The 16,847-nt window shown below is 46.3% G+C and overlaps 1 protein-coding gene across 18 annotated transcripts in view; it reads left to right on the top strand.

The window, feature by feature from the left end:
- Nucleotides 1-16,847, top strand: part of TMCO4 (transmembrane and coiled-coil domains 4) — a 121,333-nt gene that overhangs the window by 6,325 nt on the left and 98,161 nt on the right. For 7 of the 18 annotated variants that reach the window (XM_063714619.1, XM_063714601.1, XM_054540579.2 and 4 more), the window contains one exon: nucleotides 13,058-13,244. In XM_063714619.1, coding sequence (XP_063570689.1) covers nucleotides 13,058-13,244 — 187 coding nt within the window. Of the gene's footprint in view, nucleotides 1-3,783; nucleotides 3,898-6,474; nucleotides 6,499-6,713; nucleotides 6,819-6,842; nucleotides 7,711-13,057; nucleotides 13,245-16,847 lie in introns of those variants that run through there. The other 11 variants (XM_054540573.2, XM_054540536.2, XM_054540547.2 and 8 more) reach the window with 5 other exon arrangements.

Here is a 16,847-nt window from a genome sequence, read left to right on the forward strand (position 1 = left end):
AGGCGTGACCCAGTAAGAGGTGACGGTGGTTAATACCAGGCAGGAGAAGGAAGAGAGCAGTGGTAAATGTGGGCGCACATCACAGGGCCTGGGTGTCCACCCCAATGGCACTGTCACCCCACCCCACCCTCCTGCCCGTCCTCCAGACTGCTGAAGCGAGGGTGGGAGTGGAGCTTTCCTTCCATGCCAGCATCTCTGTTTTCTTCTTGTCTGCAGTGTGATTGTCCAAAACCCTCTGGGTTCTTTTACGTTGGAACTGTTGCCATGGAGACCTCCTGAGATGCCTCACTGACCTCTAGCTTCCAATCTGACTTCAGATAGAGGTGTAGAATCAATGGGTGTCTCTTCTAAATGGCTGCAGAGGGTGCTGACCTGGGCCTGCCTAGATTCTGCCCTTCTAGGAGCATCTCAAGATTGTCTTATTTTGGGTGTGGTGTGTATGTGTATTGTAACCTTCAACTATGATCTTTGGCATTTCTGGCCTAAGGATGGTGCTGTAGCTTTATGTGTTGTAAATTATTTCTTAGCCAAATGCTTTTCTTTCTCCTTGGCCCCAGAATAATTAGTCTTCAGCCTTCCCATGATGCTGTAGCTATCTCCCTATTAATGCTTATTTTATTGCACTGCAGAATCATTTAAAAACTCAACTGTGATCAGAAAAAGGAGAGAGAGAGAAAGCCTGGTGGGGTCCAGGAGCTGCAAGGAGGAGGGTATGACTGGAGCAGCATGGGAGCGGTGGCACACTAATATAGTCACTTACCTACACTAATATAGTCACATCAAATTTGACATTGAGGCCAGGCATGGTGGCTCACGCCTGTAATCCCAGAACTTTGGGAGGCCGAGGTGACAGGATCACTTGAGCCAGGTGTTCAAGACCAGCCTGGCCAACATGGTGAAACCCTGTCTCTACTAAAGATACAAAACTTGGCCAGGCATCATGGTGTGCACCTGTAATCCTAGCTACTTGGGTGGCTGAGACAGGAGAACTGCTTGAACCCACGAAGTGGAGGTTGCAGTGAGCCCAGATTGCGCCACTGCACTCCAGCTTGGGAAACAGAACAAGACTTTGTCTAAAAAAAAAAAAATTGACTTTGACCTTCACTGACTGCTCCAAGGGGGGGTGAAAAAGGCCATAGCTGGCTGGCATGTAAAGAAAAAACAAAAGTTCATTCTTGCATGTGATCTTCTAAAGGTCCAGGTCATGGAATTTTAAGGACAATTTAAAGGATTTTCAAAGATGGTATTGACCGTATTTGATTTTCTCCTTGGTGCTAACTTTAGAATTTTTCACCTCTCCAAGAAGAAATCCAATGGTATTGTTTATGGCGTCAGTCAACAGATATTCAGAGTGCCCACTGTGGGTGCTTGTGGAGCTGAGGTCAGATATTTATGGAATGTCTCTCTGCCCCCACTATTGACAAAATGACCCAGTCAGCATTTTCTTTGGTGGCAGATCATGTGACTGGCTAGACAAAAGTCATAATCGTAGCATATCAAAACGAGGTCCCATTCCAGAAGGACCCCTGTCCACCCCGGGTCTGGGCTGTGCAGCCAAGCTGTAGGCATGGGTTTGCCCTGTTATTCTCACTCTATAACTGTTGTTTCCCTGGGGAGCGCATCCTCTTCTAGGTCAAGTATGGGTCTTTCTTGGAGTTCCTTGGTGTATTAGTCCATTTTCATGCTGCTGATGAAGACATACCCGAGACTGGGTAATTTATAAAGAAAAAGATGTTTAATGGATGCATAGTTCCATGTGATTGGGGAGGCCTCACAATCATGGCAGAAGGTGAAAGGCACGTCTTACATGATGGCAGACAAGAGAGAAGTGAGAACCCAGTGAAAAATCATCAGATCTCCTGAGACTTATTCACTCTCACGAGAACAGCACAGGAAAGACCCACCCCCATGATTCAGTTGCCTCCCACCAAGTCCCTCCCACGACATGTGGGAATTGTGGGAGCTATAATTCAAGGTGAGATTTAGGTGGAGACACAGCCAAACTATATCATTTGGTGTCTTCACCGTACCCGGGACAAGAACCTCAGGAGGCTACCGGGAGCTGGGAGCTCCTCCTTCCGTCAGTGACTCCTGAGCCCCAAGGCGCTGCTGGACCAGCCCTGTGTGTCTTAGGTGACCCCAGGGCACAGAGGTACTGCTGGTCCTGACGGAAGGGGCTTTTTCTCGTCGCAGGAATCCAGCACTCTCTTGGAATCAGTGTAACTTCTCAGACACACTTGAGATCCAGTTTTGTTTTGGGCTGGATCCTGATCCCAAATCAGATCAAGGGGTGGAGGCCCCCAAGAACCAGTATACGTAGCATGTGGTGCATCTCCCACACTACAGCTGCCCCCACGCTTGTGCAGCTGGAAGAGTTTGGGGTCCCAGCCTGTCCAGTTAGACAATCCATAGAGTTGGAACCATGGGCTCCCCCATTCCAGCATCATGGAGAGCTGAGAAGCTGAGAATTGCCCTGTCTGTCCCACCAACCCTTGTTCTTTTCCTTTTTTTTTAATTTTAATTTTAAGTTCTGGGATACATGTACAGGATGTGCAGTTTTGTTACATAGGTAAACATGTGCCATGATGGTTTGCTGCACTTAGCAGCCCATCACTTAGGTATTGAGCCCAGCATGCGTTAGCTGTTTTTCCTAATGCTCTCTCTCCTCACATCCCACCCGCTGACAGGCCCCAGTGTGTGTTCTCCTTCCTGTGTCCATGTGTCCTCATTGTTCAGCTCCCACTTATAAGTGAGAACATGTGGTGTTTGGTTTTCTGTTACTGAATTAGTTTGCTGAGGATAATGGCTCCCAGCTCCATCCATATCCCTGCAAAGGATATTATCTCATTCCTTTTTATGGCTGCATAGTATTCCATGGTGTATATGTACCACATTTTCTTTGTCCAGTCTATCATCGATGGGCATTTGGGCTGATTCCATGTCTTTGCTATTGTGAATAGTGCTGCAATGAACATACACGTGCAGGTATCTTTGTAATAGAATGATTTATATTCCTTTGGGTATGTACCCAGTAGTGAGATTGCTGGGTCAAATGGTATTTCCGGTTCTAGATCTTTGAGGAATCGCCACACCATCTTCGATAATGGTTGAACTAATTTACATTCCCACCAACAGTGTAAGAGTGTTCCTATTTCTCTGCAGCCTCGCCAGCATCTGTTGTTTCCTGACTTTTTAATAATTGCCGTTCTGACTGGCATGAGATGGTATCTCATTGTGGTTTTGATTTGCATGTCTGTAATGATCAGTGATGTTGAGATTTTTTTTTCGTATGTTTCTTGGCAACATGAATGTCTTTTGAGAATTGTCTGTTCGTGTCCTTTGCCCACTTTTTAATGGGGTTGTTTGTTTTTTTCTTGTAAATTTGCTTAAGTTCCTTGTAGAGTCTTGATGTTAGACATTTATCAGATGGATAGATTGCAAAAACTTTCTCCCACTCTGTAGGTTGCCTGTTCATTCTGATGATAAGTTTCTTTTGCTGTGCAGAAGCTCTTTAGTTTAATCAGATCCCATTTGTCAGTTTTTGGTGATTTCGTCGTAACATCTGCGCCCGTGACTATGTCCTGAATGGTATTGCCTAGATGTTCTTCTAGGATTTTTATAGTTTTAGGTTTTAAGTCTTTAATCCATCTTCAGTTAATTTTTGTATACGGTATAAGGAAGGGGTCTAGTTTCAATTTTCTGCATATGGCTAGCCAGTTCTCCCAGCATCATTTACTAAATAGGGAATCTCTTTTTTTTTTTTTTTTCTGAGGCAGAGTCTCACTCTGTTGTCACCCAGGCTGGAGTCCAGTGGCAGGATCTCAGCTCACTGCAGCCTCGATCCCCAAGACTCAAGTGATTCTCCCACCTCACCCTCCCGATTAGCTGGGACTGCAGGTACTCACCATCATGCCTGGCTAATTTTTGTATTTGTTGTAGAGATGGGGTTTTGCCATGTTGCCCAGGCTGGTCTTGAACTCCTGGGCTCAAGAGATCCACCTGCCATGGCCTCCCAAAGTGTTGGGATTACAGGTGTGAGCCACTGCACCTGGCCTCTTTTTCTTACTGACAAGACCTATTGGTCAAATGTATGGGACTTAACTGTGGACTCACCCCCACTGGCTTGGCTGGGCCACATGGGCCCAGGGCTTTCTGAGATAAAACAGATTCCCCTTCTAAGGATCAAGAGGCAGAATTAGTTCTAATTAAAAGGTTTTTTTTTTCTACATTATAAAAGCACCAATAAGCTCATGACGGAAATGCTAAAAATATAGAAAAATAGAACAGAAACCAATCACCTCTAGTCCCTCAGCCCCACCAACCAAGAGACAATGATCATAAACATTTTGATGTATTTCCTTCTGATCTTTTTGCTCTGTGAAAGATGTTTTATTATTTATTTATTTATTTGAGGCAGAGTCTCACTGTGTCACCTAGGCTGAAGTAGAGTGCATTCAAGAGCATACTTGGCTCACTGCATTCTCTGCCTCCTGGGTTCTAGCAATTCTGCTGCCTCAGCCTCCTGAGTAGCAGGGGTTACAGGCGTGCACCACCACACCCAGCTGATTTTTGTATTTTTAGTAGAGACAGGGTTTCGCCACGTTGGCCAGGCTGGTCTCGAGCTCCTGAACTCAGATGATCCGCCTGCCTCAGCCTCCCAAAGTGCTGGGATTACACCTGGCTGAAACATGTTTTTTTGTATTTTTGTTTTTTGTTTTTTAATTTAATTTTTTTTTTTGAGATGGAGTCTCGCTCTGTCGCCCAGGCTGGAGTGCAGTGGTGCGATCTCAGCTCACTGCAAGCTCCGCCTCCTGGGTTCACGCCATTCTCCTGCCTCAGCCTCCCGAGTAGCTGGGACTATAGGCGCCCACCACCACGCCCGGCTGATTTGTTGTATTTTTAGTAGAGACGGGGTTTCACCGTGTTAGCCAGGATGGTCTCGATCTCCTGACCTCCTGATCCACCTGCCTCGGCCTCCCAAAATGCTGGGATTACAGGCATGAGCTACCGCACCCGGCTGAAACACGTTTTAAAAACATAACTAGAGTCATTGTATATTCAGTCGAATTCTGTTCTACTACCTCTCTAGAATAAAATTATCCCTGATTTGTAGCATTTGCCAATTTCTGTAATGTAAATATTCCCAACTTGCCAATTTCGGGCTGCCAGTGTCACTGGACACAGGGTTGCAAGGAGAAGCACAGAACTGATTGTCACCAGCTGGTATGAGCTGGCTCCAGTGCAGCATGTTGTAATTAAAAATTTTTTTTTTCTGATCTCAAAATCGACACTTATTGTTAATAATTCATAAAACACAGATATATAAAAAAAATTTAAATCATCCAGAATCCCATCCGGGTCCCTGCCTGCCTGGAGTTAGCCACTGCCAGCATCCTGGTGCATATCCTAACAGTACCCTCTCTATGGATAGAAACCTACACAAAATAACTTTCTAGAGAGTTCAGAAGCGACGCAAATTTATGGCAGAAAATTTGGGGGAAATACAGAAAAGTCTCTGATATCTCTGAATGGCAATTCAGAGATAATTTTGGAGGATGTTCTTCCAGTCATTTTTCTCCTCTCCATTGCTTTAACATGATTGGACTCATGGTGTGAATATTCAGTTTTTAGGCACAGTACAGGTACATTCTCATGCCGGGGAGGAAGGCAACATCCAGGAGAAGGGCATTCCCACTGATAACTTAATAAAAACCCCACTGAAGCTTAAAGAGGTAAAAAGTATTGTTTTCACTAGCATTGAAAATGTCACTGAGGGCCGGGTGCAGTGGCTCACGCCTGTAATCCTAGCACTTTGGGAGGCTGAGATGGGCAGATTGCCTGAGCTCAAGAGTTCCAGACCAGCCTGGGCAACATGGCAAAACCCTGTCTCTACTAAAAATATGAAAAATTCGCCAGGCATGGTGGTGCGTGCCTGTAATCCCAGCTACTCAGGAGGCTAAGGCACAAGAATCACTTGAACCTGGGAGGCGGAGGTTGCAGTGAGCTGAGATTGCACCACTGCACTCCAGCCTGGGCGACAGAGCAAAACTGTCTCAAAAAGAAAGAAAGAAAAGAAAAAGAAAATGGCACTAAGGATGAAGCTCAAATTAGTTGAAGTTTTGGTTTTGAAGTTTTGGTTTGTAGTTGAGGTTTTGGGTCCTGAGACCTCCTTTGGGTAATTCCAGATGCTTGGCCCTTCCTCCATCTCCCTTCCCCATCTGATGCTCCATTGGCATGTGAGAACGAGAGTGCCTTTAGGGAGAAAAATAGGAAAATCTAGCTCTTGCTTAAGCCTAAAAGCTAGTTCATTCCTCGGTTCATGTAACTGGCATTTTCTGAGTGCTCACTCTGTGGTTAGGCACCAGGTACAGATGTGGAGGCGACAGGGTGCCCGCCGAGGAGCTGGATGCAGTGACCACGGCTCAGGGTACAAAGAGTTGAACAAGGACATTAAATGAGACAATCCATGGAAAGTGGCAGGGCCGTGCCCAGCACATGGTGAGTGCTCAGCAGTGGTAGTTGCCTGCCCTACCACCCTATTGAGAAGAGCACCCCACGTCCAGAAACGTGCAGGGCAAGGGCCCAGGGGAGCGACGGTGCAGTGCCAGGCTCCCCTGAGCTTTAACTGACCAGCCAGCTCCCTCTGCTGTAGTCTCCCCCAGATCCCACACTCTGTGGACCTACTGGCTGGTTTTTCTGGTTTTCTCCCACAGGGCAATTTGCATATTTCTCCGAAGAACCATCCAGAACCTGAACAGCCTGTCTTCAGACAGACAGAGGCCCACGTCTGTTTCTTGAAATCTGGATAAGTATTGAAGGTTTCTTTTCCTTCAGAAGCCCTTTGTTATTATTTAAAATGGTCTTCTTTCTGAGTTTACATTTTCTGTCTCCCTCTCTAGGATATAATCTCCCCAGTGGGGGGGTCTTTATATGCCTGTCCTAGTCGCCACTGTAGTAGGGCTAATACGTGTTTATTAGATTCATTAACCCGTTAAGAGGTCAATATTCATTTATATTTTACTTTTGCCTCAAGAAAAGGTTTTTAAAATTCTATAGAGATGTTCGAGTACTTTTTTAAAAAACTTTTTATTTTAAAATAATTATAGGCTCACAGGAAGTTGCAAATATAGTACCAAGAGGTTCCATGCACCCTCATTCAGCCTCCCGCATGGCCGTTGCCTTTACAAGGAAGCCTAATTCCTTAGTGAGATGAACTTGGCCCTGCCTGGGGCAGCCCTTGGCAGCTTCCACTCCCAGCTTATTTCTTCACACCCACCCATTGTCCAAGCCCTGGCTGCACCAAACATCTTTTTGGTTCTTCAAAAGCGTTTCTCCTCCACCTCTGGGTCTTGACACATGCTTTTCCCTTTGTCAAAGATGTGCCCACACCACCCCTGTCTGATTCACTCCTTGTTCAGGTCTCACTCAGCTTTACCATCACCTTCTCTAGGGAGCCAGTGCTGAGTTCAGGGTCCCCGTCTTGGGATCCCTCTGTTTCTCGTGTTTACCCTGTCACGATGTTTATAAGATGGGTTGTCGTCTGTTTTATCTGTTTGTTTTGGTTTGTTTTTCTTTGAGAGACAGGGTCTTGCTCTGTCACCAGGCTGGAGTGTAATAGTGTGATCACGGCTCACTGCAGCCTCAAATTCCTCAGACTCCTGGGCTTAAGTGATCCTCCTGCCTCAGCCTCTTGAGTAGCTGGGACCACAGGTATGCTCCACCATGCCTGGCTAATTTTTAAATTATTATTATTATTCTTATTATTTTTGTAGAGACAGGGTCTCACTTTGTTGCCCAGGCTCCTGTAGTCCTCCTGCCTCAGCCTCCGAAAGCTCTGGGATTACAGGCGTGAGCCACTGTGCCAAGCCACCATTGTCTGTGTATTTGTCTGTCTCTACCACCATTCTGTTTCCTCTGAGGAATACCTCTCCACCCAGCCTGTGACTTCTGCAGGCCTCTGCTGGAATGACACCTTTCATCTACATATAGTAGCCAGCCCTGCTTCACCCCATCACTTCCTATCCCCTCACCCTGCCTCACTGTTCCTCCCTCTGACCACTTCCTGAAGGAATGCTTAGCTATGTGTTGAGTGGGCTGCTGAGGGCATGGATTCTGCAGCCAGACCTTCTGAGTGCGTGTCTTGGTTCTACCGCTTATTAGCTCTGTGACCTTGACCAACTTAGGTCGCTTTGTCATTATGTATTGGCATATTATTGCCTGTCTCCCACCAGAATGTAAGCCCCTTAAGAGCAGGGAACTTGTCAGTTTCATCCTCTGATCTGCCCTAAGGCCCAGAACAGGGCTTCCCACATCCTAGCCCCTTCTTCATTCATCCAGCAAGTATTTCCTGAATGCCTACAGTGATCCAGGGCCTGTCCAGAAAGCTAGGGGTGTGGCAGTGAAAAAACAACCAGGGAACTGCCTCATATACACAGGCAAACAAGTAAAACAAAACAAAACAAACAAACAAAAACATTATTTTAGATAAGAATGAGTAGTATAAAAATAGAACAGAGTGCTGAGAGAGAAGACAGAGATATTAGGTTGGTGCAAAGTAATTGTGGGTCTTGCTGTTAAATTGCAAAAACCACAGTTACTTTTGCACCAACCTAATACTGTAGCCTGGGTGGTCAGGGAAGGTCTCTCAGAGGAGGGGACATCTGAGCTGAGGCCAGATGATGTGATGGTCAGGGAAGGGTGGTCCCAGCAAGGAGAATGGCAGGTGCAAGGGCCTGGAGGGAACGAGCAGAAAGACAGCCAGTGTGGCTGTAGCATAGTGAACAAGACCGGTGTGAGGGCGTGGGATGGAGTTCAGCGGCAGGCAGCAACCGGATTGCACAGGACGTTTAAGCTTGTCCAATCTTCGGCCTGTGGGCCACATACAGCCCGGGACAGCTTTGAATGCAGCCCAACACAAATTAGTAAACTTTCTTAAAACGTTATGAGGTTTTCTTGCGAATTTTTTTTTTTTTTAGTGCATCAGCTATCATTAGTGTTAGTGTATTTTATGTGTGGCCCAAACCAATTCTTCCAGTGTGGCCCAGGGAAGCCAAAATATTGGACACCCCTCTTAGGCCATCATACCAAGATTGGAATTTATCCTGATGTGATGGGAGGCCTTTGCAGGCTTTTAAGCAACCTAGTGACATGATTGGTCTATGTGACAAAAAGGTCACTGAGGCCACTATGTAGAGAATGCACTGTAGTACATCAGGAGAAATTGTGTTGAATGAATAAATGAATTTGGTCTGAGTTTACCTTTATTATTATTATTATTTTGTTAGATGGAGTCTCGCTCTGTTGCCCAGGCTGGAGTGCAGTGGCACAATGTCAGCTCACTGCAACCTCTGCCTCCCAGATTCAGGTGATTCTCCTGCCTCAGCCTCCCGAGTAGCTGGGATTACAGGCACACCCAACCATGCACAGTTAATTTTTGTATTTTTAGCAGAGACGGGGTTTCACCATGTTGGCCAGGCTGGTCTCAAACTCTTGACCTCAAGTGATCCACCCACCTCGGCCTCCCAAAGTGCTGGGATTACAGGCGTGAGCTACCGCGCCCAGCCTGAGCTTAGCCTTTTGTACTCTAGACACATCCTCATACCTCTGTGGTTAGAAGCAGGCCAGCTCACCCTTCTCTGATCAGAAAGCTGTTTATTATTGAGCTAAGAACTGGCGTGGGGCTTCCCAGATACCAGTCCAGTAAAATACTACCTTGGGCTCCTCTGAGTAATAGGTGCGATCAATATAGCCTCCAAGTGGCACGTGGAGTTGATTAAATGTAGTGGAAATTGCTGACCTGCTGACATCAGGCTAGTGCTGCCCTCGGCACTGCCCTTAGTTCGTGGTTTATGCCGTTGCCCCTGTTTCCACCACCATGGTCTGAGCTGACCCTCTGAGCCAGGGAAATTTGCTGGGAATCTCAAACGTGGGTTCCTAGAGCAACCACTGAGGCCAGTCTTGCTGCGTGACTTTTGGCAAGGTCTTAACCTCTCTGGGCCTTCGTTTCTCCATCTGAAACTGGGACAGAAGATCCCTGTGCTGGTGTAGAGGAAAGAGCTCAAGGTTTGGAGTCAAAAGTTTGGTTTGGATCTCATCACTTACTGTGTAACTCTGGGGAAATTGCTTGGTCTTTCTGAGCCTGTTCCTCGGTTGTAAGAGGGAATCATAATGGTTCATGTCCTACTTAACTTTACATGGTAGTTGTAAGAATTAAGCAAATTGGAAAATGCTTTGCAAACAGTTATGTGCTATAAAAGTGTTGGTTTGTTGCTTTGAACTACCTCAGGGTTGTTTTGAAAACAAATGAAATATTAGTTGTAGACAGACTTTTAAATAACTCCTCTACATAAGTAATATTTTGAGAACAAAATTTTTTATTGCTCGGCTAGATGGAAACAAACTTATGAACGAAGAACTGTATGGAGTGTGGTTATTAGACTAGAAGGCTCCTGGCCATGTGATGAATATTTAAAACAGAGTTAGTGGCCAACAGTTCTGTCTTTGGGCCCTATCTGTCTGCCATTCACTGGCTGTATGAGGGGAGCCCAGTTACTTCTCTGAGCCTGTTTCCTAATTTGCAAACTGAACATTACAGTCCTACCCGCCTCATAGAGTCTGCTGAGACAATGCATGTTAAAATTGCAACCCCAGTGCCCTACACCCAGTAATAACTCAGTAATGTTAGGTCTTGTTATTATTAAACCTTTGCTATGTGCCAGGCACCATGCCAAGCATTTTACGTATTCGTTTGTTGATCATTTTGTGCATTTATTTTTTAAACAAGCATTTATGTAGCACGAACCTGTGCCAGGCTCCATTCTAAGCACTTTACGAGTACTAAGCCACATGGGCTGTGTCCTTTACTAATGACACAGCTCTTCTAGGTAGATACTGTATGGTCCCATCTGTAGGTGAATAAATCTAAGTACAGAGAGGTTGAGTTGCCTAGGGTCCCATATCTACTAAGTGGCAGTGCTTGTTTTCACACCCAGGTCTGTCTGGTCCTGAGCCTGCATTCATATCCTTGATCCCCTGTAGTAGAGGCTGGCACCCTTCCCTGTACCCCTCCTGGTGGCTCCCAGGGTTGTTTCTGCTTCTTGGATTCCTTCTTGGCATGTTCCCTCTCTCCTTTTCTCTCCCTCCTCTTCTTACTCTTCTCCTCCCTTTCTCCTCTCCCCCTGGGAAGGAAGGAAAGAATGGAGGGGAGGAAAAGAAGGAGGGAGAACAAAGAGGAGACCTTCCTCCCTTTTTTCCTTCTTCCTTCCTTCCTTTGAGGTATACCATACACAAAGTGCATAGATATTAACTATACAGTTCAGGGAATTTTTAAATATATTTATACCCATATAATGACCACCCAGGTCAAGACAGATCATTTCCTTCACCCAGAAACCTCCTTTGTACCCATTCTGAGCCAATACTCCCTCCCACATGTAACCCCTCATCTGACTTCCATCACCGTACATTGGGTTTAGCATTCTTCAGTTTCATATAAAGGGAATCCCATGGTAGGTATTCTCTCGTGAATGGCTTTCTGTGTATCGTTTTGTCTGAGATTCATTCATGTTTGCTGTAGTTCATTCCTTTTTCATTGCCGTGTAATGTTTCACAGTGTGAATATGACCATTTATCCATTCTACTGGGATAGACGTGTGGGTTGTTGCCAGTTTGGGACTATTGTGAATGAAGTTGCTGTGAGCATTCACGTATGTGTCTTTTGGTGACATAAGTCCTCATTTCTCAGGAGTGGAATTGCCAGAACATAGGGAAGACATATGTTTAGCTTTAGTGGATATTGTCAAACCATTTTCCAAATAGTTATACCAATGTACACTCCCACCAGCAGTGTATGAAAGTTCTGTTTGTGGCCGGGCGTGGTGGCTCACACCTGTAATCCCAGCACTTTGGGAGGCTGAGGCGGGCAGATCACGAGGTCAGGAGATCGAGACCATCCTGGCTAACACAGTGAAACCCCATCTCTACTAAAAATACAAAAAGTTAGCCAGGCATGGTGGTGGGCGCCTGTAGTCCCAGCTACGCGGGAGGCTGAGGCAGGAGAATGGTGTGCCTCATTCCATTCCAAAGCTCCTCATTCCAAAGCTCCCAGGAGACGGAGCTTGCAGTGAGCCGAGATCGTACCACTGCACTCCAGCCTGGGTGACATAGCGAGACTCCATCTCAAAAGAAAAAAAAAAAGAAAGTTCTGTTTGCTCTTCATCCTCACCAGCACTTGGTATTCTCAGTCTTTTTAGTTTTAGCTATTCTGATAGGTGAGAGTTAGTGTTTCATTGGGATTTTAATTTCCATTTCTCTGATGACTAACAATGTTGAATATCTTTTCATACTTATTGGCTATTGGGATTTTTTTTTTAAGAGACAGGCTTTCATTCTGTAGCCTAGGCTGGAGTGCAATGATCATAGCTCATTGCAGCCTTAAACTCCTAGGCTCAAGCGATCCTCTCACCTTAGCTTCCTAAGTAGCTGGAACTACAGGCGTGTGCCACCATGCCCAGCTAATTATTTTATTTTATTTTTCTGTAGAGGTGGAGTCTCACTATGTTGCCCAGGCTGGTCTTGAACTCCTGGGCTCAATCAGTCCTCCTACCTCGGCTTCCAAAAGTGCTGGGATTAGAGGCATGAGCTACCATACCTGGCCTGAGGAATATCTTTTTTTTTTTTTGAGATGGAGTCTCACTCTGTCAGCCAGGCTGGAGTGCAGTGGCACGATCTCGGCTCACTGTGGAATATCTTTTATGAAGTATCTATTCAAGTCTTTTGCCCATTTTTAAATTTGCTTCGTTTCTTTTTCTTAATGACTTACTGGAGTTAGTTGTTTGGATACTGTGTATAGACCTTTGTGGATAGACATATTGAAGATCCCTCCCTCCATCCCGGTCTGTAGTGTGTGTTTTCACTCTCCTAAAGGTGATGAAAAGAAGTTCTTCATTTTAATGATGCCTGCTTTATCAGCCTTTTATGGTTTGTAAGTTCTGTGTCGTGCTTAAGTAACCTTGGCTTACCTCTGGAAGCATTTCTCACTGGGAATTTTCTCTTGCAGGGCTGGGAATGGCCACATGGAACAGGCCATGCCAGAGGCTGCCTCAGCGGCCTCTGGTAGCTGAGCCCACTGCAGAGGGGGAGCCACACCTGCCCACGGGCCGGGAGCTGACTGAGGCCAACCGCTTCGCCTATGCTGCCCTCTGTGGCATCTCCCTGTCCCAGCTATTTCCTGAACCCGAACACAGGTGAGTTCTTCTGTCTCGCAGAGGGAAGGTCATGCTTCATCAGGGGAATAATTACGGACAGCCAAACAGCTTGCCAGGCATGATGAGGCAATGCAGAGAGGGGCAAGTCATTGTCCTTGCCTCTAAGGCAGGGGTCTCTAACTGCCAGGCTGTGGACCAGTACTGGTCTGTAGCCTGTTAGGAACCTGGCCACACAGCAGGAGGTGAGCGGTGGGCGAACAAGAGTTACTGCCTGACCTCTGCCTCCTGTTCGAAGCATTTTACCAATACTAAGCCACATGGGCTGTGTCCTTTACTACTGACACAGCTCTTCCAGGTACATACTGTATGGTCCCATCTGTAGATGAAGAAATCTAAGTGCAGAGAGGTTGAGTTGCGGCAGCATTAGATTCTCATAGAAGCTCAAACCCTATGATGAACTGCACATACGAGGGATCTAGGTTGCACGCTTCTTATGAGAATCTAACTAACGCCTGATGATCTGAGGTGGAACAGTTTCATCCTGAACCCTACCTGCACCGGGTCCCTGGAAAAATTGTCTTGCCTGAAACCAGTCCCTGGTGCCAAAAAGGTTGGGGACTGCTGCTCTAAGGAACTCACAATTTGGTGGGGGGATAAGACATCCCCTCATTCAGTTATTCACTCATTTGTACCTTCACCAAGCATTTTTTGAGCACCTATTTTATTCCAGGTATGATTTGAAGTACATGGAGGGTAAATGTGAATGAGACAGATACCATCTCCCAATCAAGTAGGACACCATCCAGGAAGGGATAAGATATTAATATTTATTCATTTATGAAACGTGCATTTGTTGAGCCCCTACTATGTGCTGGGTGTAGCACATGGCCCTGTGGAGGAAACAAAGACAAGCAAGGCCCAGCTTCTGCCCTCAAGGTGCTTACATCTAGGTGGGGGTGCCCAGGTGGCTGATTGTAACAGAGGACAGATACAGATGAGTGAGTGCTGTGATGAGTTTAAACAGGGGGTCGTGGGAGCAAAAGAATAACATTGTTATATTTCATCTCTATCATTGACAGTATCTCCCGTATGTGTGTTTAAATCACATATTTGGAGTCAGAATAGCAGAACTGTTAAGAGCATGGACTTTGACCTTAAAAAATTCTAGAGGGGAGAGTATGGAGGCAGGAGGGGGCCAGTTAGGAGGCCAACGGAGTCATCCAGGGGAATGAGGACAATGACCGAGTGGTGGACAGAGGACACAGATGGGACAGGTTTTTCTCAGGGAGAATGGAGTTGACTTGGGAAGAGGTTGAGTGTTATGGGTGAGGCAGAGGCAGGAGCTCACTATGGCTCCAAAGGTTCAGAGGGGGAAGAGAGCGTAGGAGCACTGAGATACCGTTACTAGGACAGGGAGCACAAGACTGGGGCCAGGAGATGGTGAGAAGCTCTTGCATCTGCAGTGTTTTCAAGACACGGCCCCCATATACACTCAGTGGTCCCCCATGAGTAAACTTCCTTCATGCCTTGGATATTAGCTGTTTGGGGTTTTTGTTTTTCTGTCTTTGTCTCTCCACTGGACTGAACAGTTGAACATACTCAACTCCTTGGGGGTCACCACCAGGAAGCCTTCCTTTATCTGTCCTCCATACCAGGGCATTGTTCCACCTATATGCCCGGGGACCCATCTCTGCAACCACCACACTGCGCAGGAACTCTCCATACCTGCTATCCCTCCAGTCTGAGCTCGGGAGGGCAGGGGCTACCTTGTTCATCTCAGAGTTCCCAGTGCCTTGCGCACAGCTCAGTATAGCAAAGATACCTGGTAAAGGTTCGTGAAAAGAAGAGGTAGGTTAATGCTGGCTTTGTGAGCAAGGAGATGGTCCATAGGCTCTGGACTCAGATCTGGGTTCAAATCCTAACTCTGCCACTTTCCAGTCACATGTGACCTCAAGCAGTTTATTTAACTTCCCTAAGCCTCAGTTTATTTATCCATACCATGGGGCTAATGATACCCATGCTGCAGGGTGATTGCAGGAATTAAGTGAGATGATGTAGCTGGTGCAGTGGCTCACGCCTATAATCCTACCACTTTTGGCAGGTGGATCGCCTGTGCTCAGGAGTTTGAGACCAGCCTGGTTAACATGGTGAAACCCCATCTCTACTAAAAATACAAAAATTAGCCAGGCATGGTGGTGCACACCTGTGGTCCCAGCTACTCAGGAGGCTGAGGCAGGAGAATTGCTTGAACCCGGGAGGCAGAGGTTGCAATGAGCCAAGATCTCGCCACTGCTCTCCAGCCTGGGCAACAGAGCAAGACTCTGTCTCAAAAATAAATAAATAAATAAATAAATATAAATAATGAGATGATGTAGACAAAGCACACAGCATAGTGCCTAGCACATAGTAGGCACTCAATAAATGGTAGTGGTTGCTTGCTGACTCTGTGAGTTACTTTCTTTGCCCTAGTTTCTTCATCCAGAAAATGAAGATAATACCACACTTACTCCTACCACTCAGGATATTTTTGTGGTTTTTTGGTTGTTTAGTTTTTGTTTTTTAGAGATGGGGTCTCAGTCACCCAGGCTGGAGTACAGTGGTACAGACATAGCTCACTGTAACCTCAAACTCCTGGGCCCAAGCGGTCTTCCCCCACCCCAGCCTTCTGAGTAGCTGGGACTACAGATGCATGCCACCATGCCTGGCTAACTTTTTATTCTTCTAGAGACAGAGTCTCACAATGCTGCCCAGGCTGGCCTCAAGCAATCCTCCCATCTTAGCCTCCCAAGTAGCTGAGATTACAGGCTCAAGCCACTATGCCCAGCAGTCAGGCTACAAGTAATAGAACACAGTACTAAGAGAGATTTAAACAACAGGAGATTTTTTTTTCACTTAACAAGAAATCCCAAGGTTCCAGGGTTGATTCAGTGCCTCAAAAGGTTTTTGGAGCTGGGCGCAGTGGCTCACGCTGTAATCCCAACACTTTGGGAGGCTGAGGCATGTAGATCACATGAGGCCAAGAGTTCAAGACCAGCCTGGCCAACATGGCAAAACTCCGAATCTATTAAAAATATAAAAATTAGCCAGACGTGAGTGGTACACACCGACAATCCCAGCTACTTGGTAGGATGAGGCACAAGAATCACTTGAACCTGGGAAGCAGAGGTTGCAGTGAGCTGTGATCGTGCCACTGCACTCCTGCCTGGGTGACAGAGTGAGACTCTGTCTCAAAAAAAAAAAAAAAAGGCCTTTGGGTTGGCTTCTGAACAGTTCTGTTGGCCTTCCCCTCCTGATCACAAAATAGCTGCTGCAGCTCCATACATCACACCCTCACAGGACAAGGCCCAAGGCAGGAAGGAAGAGGGCAGGGATTATCCCCAAGTCTGCCGTCAGGGAGGACATCTTTCCCAAAATACCCCGAGAAGCCAAGAAGCCTTCCTTTGGTGTTATTGGCTAGATCCTGTCACGTGCCCAACCTGCAGGTACAGGGAAGCCTGGGAACAAATAAAGGCTTTTGCTGTTTTCTTTTCCTTTTCTGGTTTTTTTTTTTTTTTTTTTTTTTTGAGACAGTCTCGTTCTGTGGTCCGGGCTGGAGTGCAGTGGTGTGATTTTGGCTCACTGCAACCTCTGTCTCCTGGATTC

Source organism: Pongo abelii, chromosome 1, assembly GCF_028885655.2.
Source record: "Pongo abelii isolate AG06213 chromosome 1, NHGRI_mPonAbe1-v2.0_pri, whole genome shotgun sequence".
In the NCBI taxonomy this organism is placed as follows: Eukaryota; Metazoa; Chordata; class Mammalia; order Primates; family Hominidae; genus Pongo; species Pongo abelii.